The sequence below is a fragment of the Linepithema humile genome, chromosome 4 (genome assembly GCF_040581485.1).
Source record: "Linepithema humile isolate Giens D197 chromosome 4, Lhum_UNIL_v1.0, whole genome shotgun sequence".
Classification (NCBI taxonomy): domain Eukaryota; kingdom Metazoa; phylum Arthropoda; class Insecta; order Hymenoptera; family Formicidae; genus Linepithema; species Linepithema humile.
In genome coordinates, this window is record NC_090131.1 from 29,279,048 (window position 1) to 29,292,414 (window position 13,367).

Consider the following 13,367-nt stretch of genomic DNA (forward strand, 5'->3'; position numbering starts at 1 on the left):
TAAGATCACAGACAGACACAGATGGACCAACGTCATCGATAACCGTTATCGTCACCGTGGAAATGACGGTGACATATCTTGGAAGAAGGGAACTCCTCTTCATATCGAACATTCGCGCGTCTGATGACGTCGATCGGTAGTCAATCCCCGATATCGTAGTCGCCATCGCGCTGTTCGCATGCGGGGGCGATGGGGTGGGAGCGACGGTGCCGAGAGAACGACGCAGAGCGTCGGCTCCGAGTAGCGGCGCGTCGAAAACGCGCCGCCGGGAAACGTACCGTGTTTTATCGATTTACCGTCGACGGCCATGTTCGCGTTCGTAACCACCGGTCAGGCGCACTCGGCTCGATCCATCGTCGTCGTCGTCGTCGACGAGAGACCGTCGTGGTGTACGGCAGGATAGATTCTTGTCTCTTTCGGCCGTCGTCTATCGTCATCGTCCTCGCGGACGACGCACAGCGCGCGATGTGCCTATAAAACGAGCGCAAGTGGTAATCCACTCCCGCACATTGCATTTCCTTATTGTCGCGCGATACGCAATACACACGCGAATCCGCAAGTAGTTACAGCCGAGTCGAGGCCGCCGCCGAGTAACGCCCAGGGGAGGAAATAGCTCGAGGAGAGAAAAGAGAGTGCAAGAGAGTTAGTCAGCAGCTTCCGTAAGTACTTTTTTCCGGCGAAACAACGATCCATCTGTTCGTCTTATCGAAATTTCCCGTGGCGGACGTAAAATCGAAAATTGATTACCTCCTGGGAAGAAAAATAATCGAACCGCATTCGATTCGACTCAGTCGGGAAACGAGTCCTTAACGATTACCATTATGTTTCGTTTTCGGTTCAACGAGAGAGGGTGACCGAGGGTGACACACATTTCGAAGAGCGAACCGTAAACATTTTCGCCGAAAAGAATTAATTGCTTCCTCCTGCTCGTTTCGAGGGTGCGAGTTGCCAGTCGATTCTCAAGTTCCGGTTCCTTTCTTTCGCGTCGCCGTCTCGAAATGTGGCTTCTGTTAATTAGGAATTGTGCAACCTTACGTGCGATCTCTTATCGCTTTCACCCGACACGGCAGAAATCACGACGGATTGGATAAACCAGTAATCGATAAATCTTCTTAAGCTGGTATATTAATCAGGAAGGGAGAAAAATTACATGCAGGAGCCGTCGTAAGTGACAATAGATAAATACAGGAATTTGCTCGGATTCTAGGGCGGCTTCTTATTATTAGATTCTTAACAGAATTGATTATTATTAGTATTAGTAAAAATAGCGCGATGGTTCGCGTGAGATAAGACAGAGAAATCCAGTGCGAGAAATTTATTGTAAATCCGAAACACATTTTATTCTGTATTTATTATTAATGTTAAATAATTTTTGAACAAATTTAAAAATTTATAAAATTCTACTGCACATATATATGCATATATATAATTATGTTGCAGAAATTTGTAAATTTTTCTTCTACATATACGAAAATTGAAAAGTATTAGTGCTGTGATTATTGCATTTGTGATGGAGAAAACATCCCCTTCCTTTCTGATTAGCATTTTCACTCATTCTACAGCTGCCATTGGGACGTTTATTCATGAAAAAGGCACTGGAGACGCTCTAAGAATGTTCGTTGTAAAATCGTCCTTGAAAAGGGTGTAGGCCAGTCGATAATCGAATGATCGTTATTTAAGAGAGAAAAGGTACCATTGACTTCTCATTTTTATTGCCTTCTAATATTTCTAGAATAATTTAGATGTTTCTGCAGTCTCATGTTAATTATTTACAAAATTAGCCATATAAGTTTTGGAATTGCGCTAAGGCACACTACAAAAACACAATTCTCCATTTATTAAAATATCGAAAATATATTATTGCTTATTGCTCGTCTAACACACAGATCTACATTTTCGGAAATTCAAAGTTAATTACTGAGGAGAAAACCCTTTTTCTTAAAATTAACAAAAAAACATTGATTTATATGTATTTAATAAATTTATGAGTCAACATTTATACAACTCTTTAAAAAATATGAATTTTATAAATATAAAACTTTATATTTGTGTAATATAATTATAAAACAGTTCAAGAAATATGTCAATATATATATATGTATGTGTGTGTGCGCGTGTTGTGTGCGTGTGTGTGTGAGAGTTTGAGTGTGAGTGTGTGTGTGTGTATTGATGTATCGGAAACTCCTTGAATCTAAAGTTTAGGCTTCATTAATGTATCGATAATTTTACCTTCTTGTTAATATTTTTCTTGAGCCATGGAATTCGTCGATTCGCTGAAAAATATTTTTACTGAATATTTAAATCTTACTTTTAGAAGAATTGAATTTTTTATTGGGTAGAAAATCATTTTCATTATCTCTCAAGAAAATTCGAATAATCTTTCGCTATAATCTAATATGCATTGCATATATAATATCTCGTCGGAATAATTGAAATAAATTTTATTAGAAACGTGAGATGACCGCGAACGATATTATTCAGCCAGTCTACTTATCAATATCAAGTTATATTGATTCGCGCTTTAAATGTACTTATTTACGCACACGCGCATATCTATGAAATTGCTTAAACATGACTGGACACACTAATGAATGCACAGCGAGACTTGCTCGCCTAATTATGGAAAATGAACATAGGGTTTCTACCGCGCCTGATGATCAATCGTTTCTAATTCATAAACAGAACACGAAACAGATCTTCGATTATTTTAATTAGGCAAATATTGATAGGAGAGAGCGTGGCCGCTATTCACACTTTTATAAAAAAGCTTTATGTGTTAAGAAAATATATATATATATCCTTTAAATATAAAATAAAAAATACTTTATTTATAATAAAAAATTCTCGTGAGAATAGCTAATTTAATATTTGATTAAAAGTTGATTTTAGTTTGATTTCAAAATTGTAAAATGAGTAAGAAGGAAAATTGGAATTTTTTGCTGCACATCAATTCGAACATAGTACGCGATTGATTTTTTACACTAAAAATAATTTTGTACCGTTATATAAGCATTTACATCTAAATACAAGCAAGCTGAAGATAAACGAATCTTTATAAAGATTCACGAGTCGTTGCACAAATTGATGCCTCTTTAAAACTTTGAAATAATTTGCTTTTGACTTAGAGACTTTATTTTTGAAAAAAATAACTTTGAAATTCCGTTAAGTATATATGCTTGTATTGAGTTGATCAGAAAATCCCTCCGAATTTTTCGATAAAAATAAAAGGTGAACTGCTATGGATTAGAAAATGCAATGTTTTAGAAAGATAAGACATTATTTTCCGAGTTTTTATATTTAATACTTTTTTTTTATCATTCCATTCATAATTATGCTCATCTACGTAACAACTTGTGAACTCTTGTTAATGTGTATTGCACCCCGTCGTTCAGTTATGGATTGATGCGGACAAACTCCCACGCGATACTCGATAAAATATATCGTCGGGCGCGCGACAACGTTTCGCCTTTATATCACGCTCATCCCCCTTCAGCCTCGTCGCGACAACCTTTTTGCATTGTTCCCTGTCACTGACTTCTCTGTTATTTTCTATCGCCTCGCGTCAATGGGAGTCGAAGTGCTAGAGCGACAGAACTCGTGCGCCGTCGTCGAGATTTTGCTGAAATTACGCGCACTAATCTCGCGAGTGCCGCGCCGAGGAAACTTTGATCATGGAAATTAATCGGGGACTCCGCTTAAAAAGGGCCGAACACAAGGTCACGTTCCTCAAATAATTTTTCTTTGAAAGAGCCTTGTTGCGTTAAATCCAATATCATTGTGAGGTGTTAGCGTTTGTGAGGTGTCGGCGCGCCGCTTCTTTATACCGTAAAAAGTGCTATTTTCTACTTTCCGCGCGATAAATGGTATCCATATCCGCGATGCATTGCATGCCCGTTGAATAATTCTCGTTCCGTGCACAGAGTTCTCGAGATACGCATGCGGCTTTGACCGCCGTGCAATGCTCCCATAGATTACGAATTTCCGACGATATTTGATATCAGTCGCATGCATCATACTCTATTTTCAGTGTTATTATTCGTCGTAGTATATTACGTTCTTGCGTTTATTAAAGCAATCTACTTTGCGACAGATAAGACAAAACTTCGAAATCACTTCCGAAACTATTAAATTTATTGGAAGGAAAAATTATTGTTGGAGATAAATTATTGTTTGTAAAGGCTATTGTGAGAAACGTGCATTTGTAATAATATGTTCTCGTCTGATGCAGAAAACAAAATGCCGCCATCCAAGAGAGACGTCGGTGTCCAGGAAGTCGGTGTCAGCGCAGTTGTTACTGAGGGCGAACCAATTTTCAGTACAGAAACCGGAGATAAAACTGGTAAGTGCTATAAATTGTTTTTTTCCAACAGTAACGATTGAAAAATCTGAATTTCAACTTTTTATTATTGCCAAATTTCAATTTAATTGCTATTGCGCGTCAAATTGGCTGCATATTTTGGATGCAGACACACTCATATTGCATGTAATAATTTTTTCTTTTGTGAAATGTTAGTTCAAGCCTGTTATTATTATTTATAGGAACGGAAGAAAGCGTGACCGAAGGCGTAATAAAGTCGTCCATTGAAGAAAAGCTTGAAAAAATCGGGAAAGGCATCGAGCAAGAAACAGGAATACCGCAATGGGGGCTTATTGCTATTTTAATAGGTAATGAGGCGCACATTCTTCAATAAATCAACTTCTATATTTAACAGATGGAGGACAATTAATCTTTATTGAGGCGGAAAGATGCTTCTTTGTTATAATGAAACAACTTATTTACATTTGAAATAATTGCTGCGCGCTGCAATCAATTCTCTTCAGAATTTTAACAAATTTTAATTAAATGTTACTCGAAATGTATATCTGAACGTGTAATTGTCAAAATATTAATCAATTCAAATCCGAACGCGTGTTTCTTCTGCACAGGTCTAGGCATAATCATTCTTGGAATCTGCTTCTGCTGTATACGAAGATGTTGTCGCAAAAGACGTTCCAAAGATGGCAAAAAGGGTCTAAAGGGCGCGGTGGACTTAAAGTCCGTGCAGCTTTTAGGGAGCACGTACAAAGACAAGGTATGTATACAGTGTGCCGTGACTTCATGTAGATCGTAGAGATACATTCTACACTCGTGGAATCCACTTCGATATGCGAAGGTCCAGCCGGATATGGAAGAACTGACGGACAATGCCGAGGAACCGGACGAGGCCGAGAGCAAGCAGAGCGAAGTTAAACTCGGAAAACTGCAATACAAGGTACATATTGTTATTCATTCTAAGTGTAACAAAAAGAGTTATTATTTAATATTTGGAAGCATAAAATCCAGAAATAAATTTATCCCTAAAAAGATTAAGAATTATTATGTAATATTTAATTACATAATAATTAATGCAATAAGCTAAATCGTGTGAAAAAATTATACAATTTATAACAGATTGATTTTAATTTTATTATCTTTGCACAGTTGAGAAAATAGCAAGCGTTTGATTTCAGCTCGAATACGACTTCAACTCGAACAGTCTCGCTGTGACAGTAATACAAGCGGAAGAGTTACCAGCGCTGGACATGGGCGGCACGTCAGATCCATACGTCAAAGTGTATTTATTACCGGACAAGAAGAAAAAATTCGAGACGAAGGTTCATAGAAAGACACTCAATCCAGTCTTCAACGAAACGTTCACATTTAAGGTCAGTTTTATCAATAACTATTATTAGTTATTGGATAATTTCCTCAAAATGCGATCCTCCGCAATCATTTCTCTGGTAGAAAATAACTTATAATTTTTACATTTGCAATATTCGATTTGCGAAAACTTCTTTATATCCTAAATCTGAATGAAGTATAATTCACTATGATATTGCTGTTTCATGAACACGTTTGTACAGAGCGTCCCGTATGCCGATGCCATGAATAAGACTCTGGTCTTCGCCATTTTCGATTTCGATAGATTTTCGAAACACGATCAAATTGGCGAAGTTAAGGTGCCACTGTGCCAAATCGACTTAGCGCAAACGATTGAGGAATGGAGGGAATTACAGAGTGTCGAGGGCGAGGGCGGACAGGTTAGTCGATCAGTTAACAAACAACTAAAAATAGAATGCGACATTAAATCGATGAACTTGTATTTTGCTTTGCAAACTAATTTAATCGCTGAGATAACTACCGTTGAGAATTTAATCAGTATATATCGAGCATAAAAAAATAAAAGATAAGTCAAGAAAGTAGTAAAGAAGGATCTAAGAAATCAATCCCTTTAATACTTTAATGGAATTAAAATGTCGCCTTGAAAGATCTTTTTAATCAAAATTCTTATTTTAAACAAAGCCTTCGTTTTTTTATTTTTTTTTTTTTTTTTGTATTACGCAGGAAAGTAGTTCCAGCCTTTAAAATTTGATCTCAGGTGCAAAGCTCTCTGTATTACATTATTGGAAAGAACAAATACACTTGTGTAAAAATAACTGTTTTATTGGCTCGCGTCAGCGTTCAATTGTTTGCTTAATTTTCAATAAGATTATTTGATCAATTTGCAGGATAACAAACTGGGAGATATATGCTTTTCATTGAGATACGTCCCAACGGCTGGAAAGCTCACGGTAGTCATTCTGGAAGCCAAGAATCTGAAAAAGATGGACGTCGGTGGCCTTTCAGATCCTTACGTTAAAATCGCATTGATGCAGAATGGAAAGAGATTGAAGAAGAAGAAAACGTCGATCAAGAAGTGCACCCTTAATCCGTATTACAACGAATCATTCACCTTCGAGGTACCCTTTGAGCAGATACAGGTACGGAAAGAAATATATTTTATTATAAAAAAGCTCTACACGAAAATGACTCGAAGAAAATTATTTAGAATTTTCAAAAACACGACTCGAAGGTCTGATAACATTTGTGATTTCTCTGTGGTTTTTCAGAAAGTACAACTTGTCGTCACTGTAGTAGATTACGATCGTATTGGAACATCAGAACCGATCGGAAAGGTGGTGCTGGGATATAATGCAAGCGGAACGGAATTGAGACATTGGTCCGACATGTTGGCGTCTCCAAGGCGCCCAATTGCTCAATGGCACACGCTGAAGGATCCTGAAGACGGAGATAAGAAAGATTAAGAACGTTGACTTTCCAGTTTAAGGTACGTTTCGTGTCAATCGGATTTGACAAGGTGTGCAGGATATTTCGGAACATTCGATTTTATTTCTAACAACGAACTCTTCAATTAATTCGCAATCGACTTTTAACACATTAATAGATTGAGAATTTAATTGAAATTCCGAGGTATCTTTGTTTTATCTTGCTTATCTCTCTTTAATAAGAATTTCCTGAAAGCGATTCTCTTTTTGCAGGATAATTGAGAGAAAAGCGGACGGAAAGAAGAAAGATAAATGAATGTAGAGAATAGGGGTGAGAGAGAGAAAGAGAGAGAAAAAAAAGAGAAAGAATACATACCAAAGAAAGAGATAAAAAAACAAATGGATACTTAATAGATATTAATAATCTATAATTAACTACACAATATAAAAATACCAAACCATGAAGGATTTAACATTAAAATAATATGTTCCCATGTGGAGAGTGTAGTGTCTTGTATATATATATATCTAATATACTTCTCTCTGTAGATGTAACATTGAATGAATTTCAAGTAACGCGTCCTTTTTGAGATATCGATCGAGCAAAAATGAAAAAAGACGTTGAGGATTCGCGAAAGAAAAAATATTCACACCCCGTTGAAAAAAATATCTACGTTATTAGGTAGTCTCGCAGATACGCTTCCAACTTTGTTTGGCTGATCTCGGCGCAGATTTCTATAATAAACTTTCTAAATGCGTCGTTCATGTTGCACACAAAAGATATACATATAAACAATTTCAGTTGTTATCGTCCGTAGAAGTAACAGAGTAACTTTCTTCCGAGAGAAGAAGTATGCGGCGGGGGCGGCGTCAACAGTTGCGTCCGTGTAATGGAATGGTAATGATGGATGATGACATAATCGAATTTCCACGAAGATATCTCGAAATATAGATTGCGATATGTAACAAGGCGAATGCTTTACAAAGGTAAAAATTATAACTCGTAATAAATTAGCATTGAATCGACGAAGAAATTTGTGAAAAAAATCATTTTTATATAGGACACGATTTGGCAATCCAAAAATTCGAAAGAGTTCGAAGTTTTAGAATTTTTGCATTGCTCAACTTTTCTTGCGTCAGTGTATATCTTGATTTTCGTACATTTCTTTCTTGCATTTTCTCTTTTCCAAGTTCTTTAATTGAATGTTAGCATTGGAGTATCGTATACCGTATTCTCGCATTACTTTGGAGAAAGAATTGTGCGTCGTACATTTGAAAGATCGAAGCGTAACTCTGGAATGTGCATAAACGTCGTTCAGAGACAATGGATGTTTCCGTATCGATCCGAGTAAGACCGCATATTTTCGTACAATGCTTAAATATGTAATATACTTGCGTGTTACTTTCGGATTATGCGCCATTTGTACGAAGAACTCGCGATGCGATATAGTGAAACCAGTACGTGGCGAAGAATTATCGTTGATTTTTCAAATGTATACACGTCTGAAGCCTTTTGAACTGCAATATTAGCAAAAATATTTCTTTACATTCGATAAAAAGGCGCAAACTTGTAATTTGATGATACGCTAATAATGTACACAACAAAGTTACAACAGCTTGTTATACAAAACTGCATATAATTTATATTTCATTGTTATATTTTATCATATTATCCGTTAATTATTTTATGATTATATCTTGTTATATATATATGTGTGTGAAACATTTTCATGCGACTCCAATGGACTCGGATATCGAATGCAGATTTATGATAATTCCTCGAGTCGAAATTTTTCTCCTATTTTCAACTTTAATCTTTGAATATTTGAACTTTAACATTTGTTTTAATACTTTGAACACTCAATCTCTTCCAATTTTACTACAGCTTGTAAAACTTTGAAAAAATTATTATTCCACTTGAGTTTGAATGTTGCTCCTACTTTGACATTTCTAAAGTTTTCTTAACTTCGGAGAACTCACTTTTTTAAAACTTTTGAACTGAAAAATTGTTCGCTTGTTATTTGAGACGCAAAGTAGAAGTTTAATTTTCACATAAATTGATCTATTTCTTTTAAAAGTCATAAATGTAAAAAAGTTGAGATTAAAAATAAGAAATAAATGTCGACTCGGTTTTTTGGAAGAATTTTCATTGATTGTATATTATATAGATAGTATATCGATTGTATAATGTATTGCTAATTTTATTTAATGATTTATGATTTAAACGATCAAGATACCTTGATCGATAGACCATGTATGCTATTCGATTTCCGAAAGTAGAAAATGTATAATATTGCGCTCGAATCGCGTATAGTCGCGCGTAACACTTTAAGCTGAACACATACTAGAGTTCCGAGCCCACTGTTAAGATAATAATACATTGTTGTTCAACTGTTTCCAACATTGTTCAATCTCTGTATTTTTTTCCTACCACCATTTCCAAAAGTTTCTATTTGCGCACAAAAATTATTACAATAAAGCAAAAAAGTAATTAATTCAGCGAAGTGTGCATTTGAAACACGAGATGACTTTTGACCGGCCAACTTTTCACGATGTTTGGCTAAACACAATCTGAGTTCTGTCGTAAATTTGATCAACAATGTGATACGAGATACGAGGTAGGGCTTTTGAGTTAGCTCGAAACTTTCGGTGTGTACGCTTTGCGTGTAATTACGCAATTTTCTACTAACTGTCATCCATCGTCGCTAATGATGTGCGACAGACGTGTGCATGTGCATGCAACTGTGTAGCGCGCAACATAATACATGTATGTATGTATGTATGTATAATATATAATATTGTGCATATGCATATACATAAAATACATTATATCGCGAATTATACCTGCAAATATTGTTATCGTTTTTTAATTATAAATATCGCGAATAGGCCTATCCACGATAGTCACGATACAATTCGCAGTAAAGTAAATGTCCCAGTGGCTGAGCATGCTTCATTTCCGACCATATATTAAACTAAACACGTTATTATTTAATATTTATAAATATAAAGTAAGTAGAGTTTATATATAAAAAAAATTAAGAATTGTTGTGTAATATTTAATTATATAATAATTAATACAATAAACTGAGATTATATCATGTGACACAATGTAGATTGATTCTTAACGCTTTTACTAAGACTCTGGAATATCGTTCTTCAAAACGGAATAATGATAAAGAAGAATCAGAAGCGCGATTGTCGAAGTGCAAGACTTGAGAAATAATATAAAATAGGTTTAAATTACATGGAAAATATAAAAATAAGTGGTTAAATTCACGTACTTTTTACACAATTAAAAATTTCTTTGTCTTTTTTTTTTGTATTTTATAATTCTTGCACTTCGACAATGCGCTTCTAGTTCTTATCGTCTGATTTATCATTGTTTGATTTTATTAAGAACAAGTAATATTTTATAGCACTAAAGGGAAGCATTTTTGATCAGTTTTAAAAATAAATTTCTGGATCTTTTATTTAAAATATTTCTTTTGCTTGTTCTTTTGTATATATTTAAACAATTATAAATTAATAATTGTAATTTTTGTTTTATCTTTACTAAGTAAATTTTAATTTTTATGTGTATAAAAAGATTTTTTTAAATATTATTTTAATAAAAAAAATATAGTAATGATTAATTCTTAAATGTTTGGACACTGAGACATTTACCTTATCGTTAAACAATCGAAAGAGCAGAATCCAATATTTTTGGGTGCCGTGGAACATCTGCGTGAGAAATTATAATTTATACGAAATACAAATACAAAAAAGACGCGGAAATTTGAAAGGAATCTAAACAATAAGCAGCGTTGCGTTTAATACCACGTAGTAAAATTTTAATATTAGCCGAAAATCTGCATACAACATTTCGAAAGTAACGATTTATTGATGTTTTTGCACGAAATATAACTTACTTGTTTCCGAAAAAAGTTTTTCAAACCACAAGTAATACTTTGATATACTTTCATATATTTTCATATATACATAGTGCAACTTCGTCGCGAATGATCAAAGTTTGTACATGTTTCTTTTTTGCCTGAATGATGCATCGACCTTTTTGTAAATATATATGTTAGTCATGAATTCTTTCAGAAGTTACAACACAATTTTTCGATGACCACTGTACTTGATAGTTGCTTGATCGTTCCATTATATATATATATACATATATATGTAACGGGTGCAAGTTTAGTTTTAGCAACTCGAGAGAAAAGTTAAATATGCCATATCAAGTTCTAATAATGCTATCGTAAGAATTCATACACATCGCGCATGGTAGCGTCCGATTGATGATATACTTATTGTTAGAGCGGTAGCAAATTTAAAGGATGTAAAAATATTAGTCTATGTGTTTATCATTTTGTTTTCTTTTAAGTCTTACAATTTTAAATAAGTTTTTTTTCTTCTTTATTTAATGAGAAAAAGAATTTTATAAAAATACAAGTCCCTTGTAATTGTAAAATGTATTTTTTCTCAAAAAAGGATACAGGTTTCATCTATCAATCTATTTGTTTCTTGTTACGAGCGACATATTTTTGTTATCTTTTCATATGTTTTCATAACGAATGTTATATTTTATAGAATATTTGTAACAAGTTCCGCTATTGGTCTAGCCATACATAAAAGAAAATGGTTACCTTATAAGTATAAGGATGTGGACGTTCTACCGCGTTTCTCGATAATGTATGTATGTATGCGTATGTATACATGTATATATATATACATAATACATATGTGTATATATATGTGTGTATATCTAATTGAGATAGATGCACGATTAAATAATAATCATAATAATGTTAATAATAACGAGGACAGCGAGAATGTTAATAACCATAGGCTATTTGGCCGTGGGCTATATGGGCTATTATGTATTGGTTTTAGCTTTGTATTGTAGCGTTTACTCGATATACAAGATTATAATTACACGTTACATCTATATACCGTTACAACATGAAAATTAAAATAATTTATTGTAGAGTTCTCTTGTGGGGATGGGGACGTCACTACAGACACTGTCGGTCCTTCCTCCATTTCTCCTGGTCTTTCGAAATTAGTCCGCATGTGTGCATATGTTGAAATTAATTTGTCTCACACACTCACACACATACACATGCATACACGGAAACAAAATGTCTCGTTTTAAGTGGGCACCTAAAATATTTCAGAATTGGGTAGAAGTGCAAAAGAAAGCTATGAGAATCTGTAATAAAATTTGAAAATTTATATTTAAAAAATTCGAGCTGACCTTTGCGAGACTTTCAGAGATCACCACAGGATCAAACTGATTACTCTTTTTATTACTCCTCTTCCTGCTCTCCTTTTACTTGAAACGTCTTTTGTATCTCTATCCAATTCCAAGAGATCTTTCTAATTCTTATTTAAAAATGGACAATTGCGAAAATTCAAACAAATTATCGTCATTTATTTTCGAAAAACAACGGAAGTGTAATGTTGGAAATTGGAAATATTGATTGCGGTTTTCAAATGCCACAGACATCTCTAAATTTAACAAATTAATCTGAAAAATTCTTTCCTTGATTAATTAACAATAAAATTATTTCACATATAAAGGAAAGGCTCAAATGATAACAATCAATTAATATAATAGAAAGGCATAGAGAGCCGTCGCGGGATGTTAGTGCGAAATTATAATTTTTTTTTTTTAAATTAATTTGTTAGTCTACGTGAGACAGTTAAATTATTTTAATTATTAAAACTTAAAAATCTATATTTTATAATTAATAGAGACATACATAATAAATATAATTAATAAATTTAAATTTTTTTATATAATTTTTTTCTGCTTTGCATAATTATATCCAATACAGGAAAGTTATATATTTTCTATAAGTATATATTCTTATACATACATTATAGTTCTCTTACGAATGCTCTTTAAATTGCTTACTTTTCTTCAATTTTAGATATCCAATTTATTTTACATTTTTAAATTCAGCGTAAAATATATCTAGAAAGCATTAAAAATATCAGATGTTATAAAAATTATATTGCATAGCGTTACTAAAGTGCGGAAGTTCTTGAGATTTTACAATGAGCTCTTCTGCTCAATGGGTCCCATGTGATTCCAACTTTCTCAGGATGCATTGAGGCAAACTACGTGTAACTAGTGTCGCGCTGCTTAAGCTATAAATCTTTATTAATTTATTTTTATGTTGTCAAAAAAATAAAGAATCTTGAACCAGTCGATTAAAATAAAACTGTAAAATCTCACGATTTTCCACACTCTAATAGTTATTATCGCCGATTTTCCTCGTAACGATACAGTTAAAAATCATGCGGCG

The 13,367-nt window shown here is 34.0% G+C and overlaps 1 protein-coding gene across 3 annotated transcripts; it reads left to right on the forward strand.

The window, feature by feature from the left end:
• The first annotated feature begins 222 nt into the window (after positions 1 to 222).
• Syt1 (Synaptotagmin 1) lies at positions 223 to 12,299 on the forward strand. Of its 3 annotated transcripts, XM_012368847.2 has the most exons (11): positions 224 to 659; positions 1,563 to 1,689; positions 4,229 to 4,339; positions 4,540 to 4,665; positions 4,927 to 5,072; positions 5,154 to 5,252; positions 5,491 to 5,685; positions 5,884 to 6,060; positions 6,529 to 6,780; positions 6,910 to 7,127; positions 7,339 to 12,299. In XM_012368847.2, the coding sequence occupies exons 3-10, from the start codon at positions 4,237 to 4,239 to the stop codon at positions 7,102 to 7,104; spliced, it is 1,293 nt and encodes a 430-aa protein (XP_012224270.1). In that variant the 5' UTR covers positions 224 to 659; positions 1,563 to 1,689; positions 4,229 to 4,236; the 3' UTR covers positions 7,105 to 7,127; positions 7,339 to 12,299. The 3 variants fall into 3 exon arrangements, with proteins under 3 accessions (XP_012224271.1, XP_012224270.1, XP_012224269.1); XM_012368848.2 differs by lacking the exon at positions 1,563 to 1,689 and having other exon boundaries at positions 223 to 659; positions 5,160 to 5,252; XM_012368846.2 differs by lacking the exon at positions 1,563 to 1,689.
• The last annotated feature ends 1,068 nt before the right edge of the window (positions 12,300 to 13,367 follow it).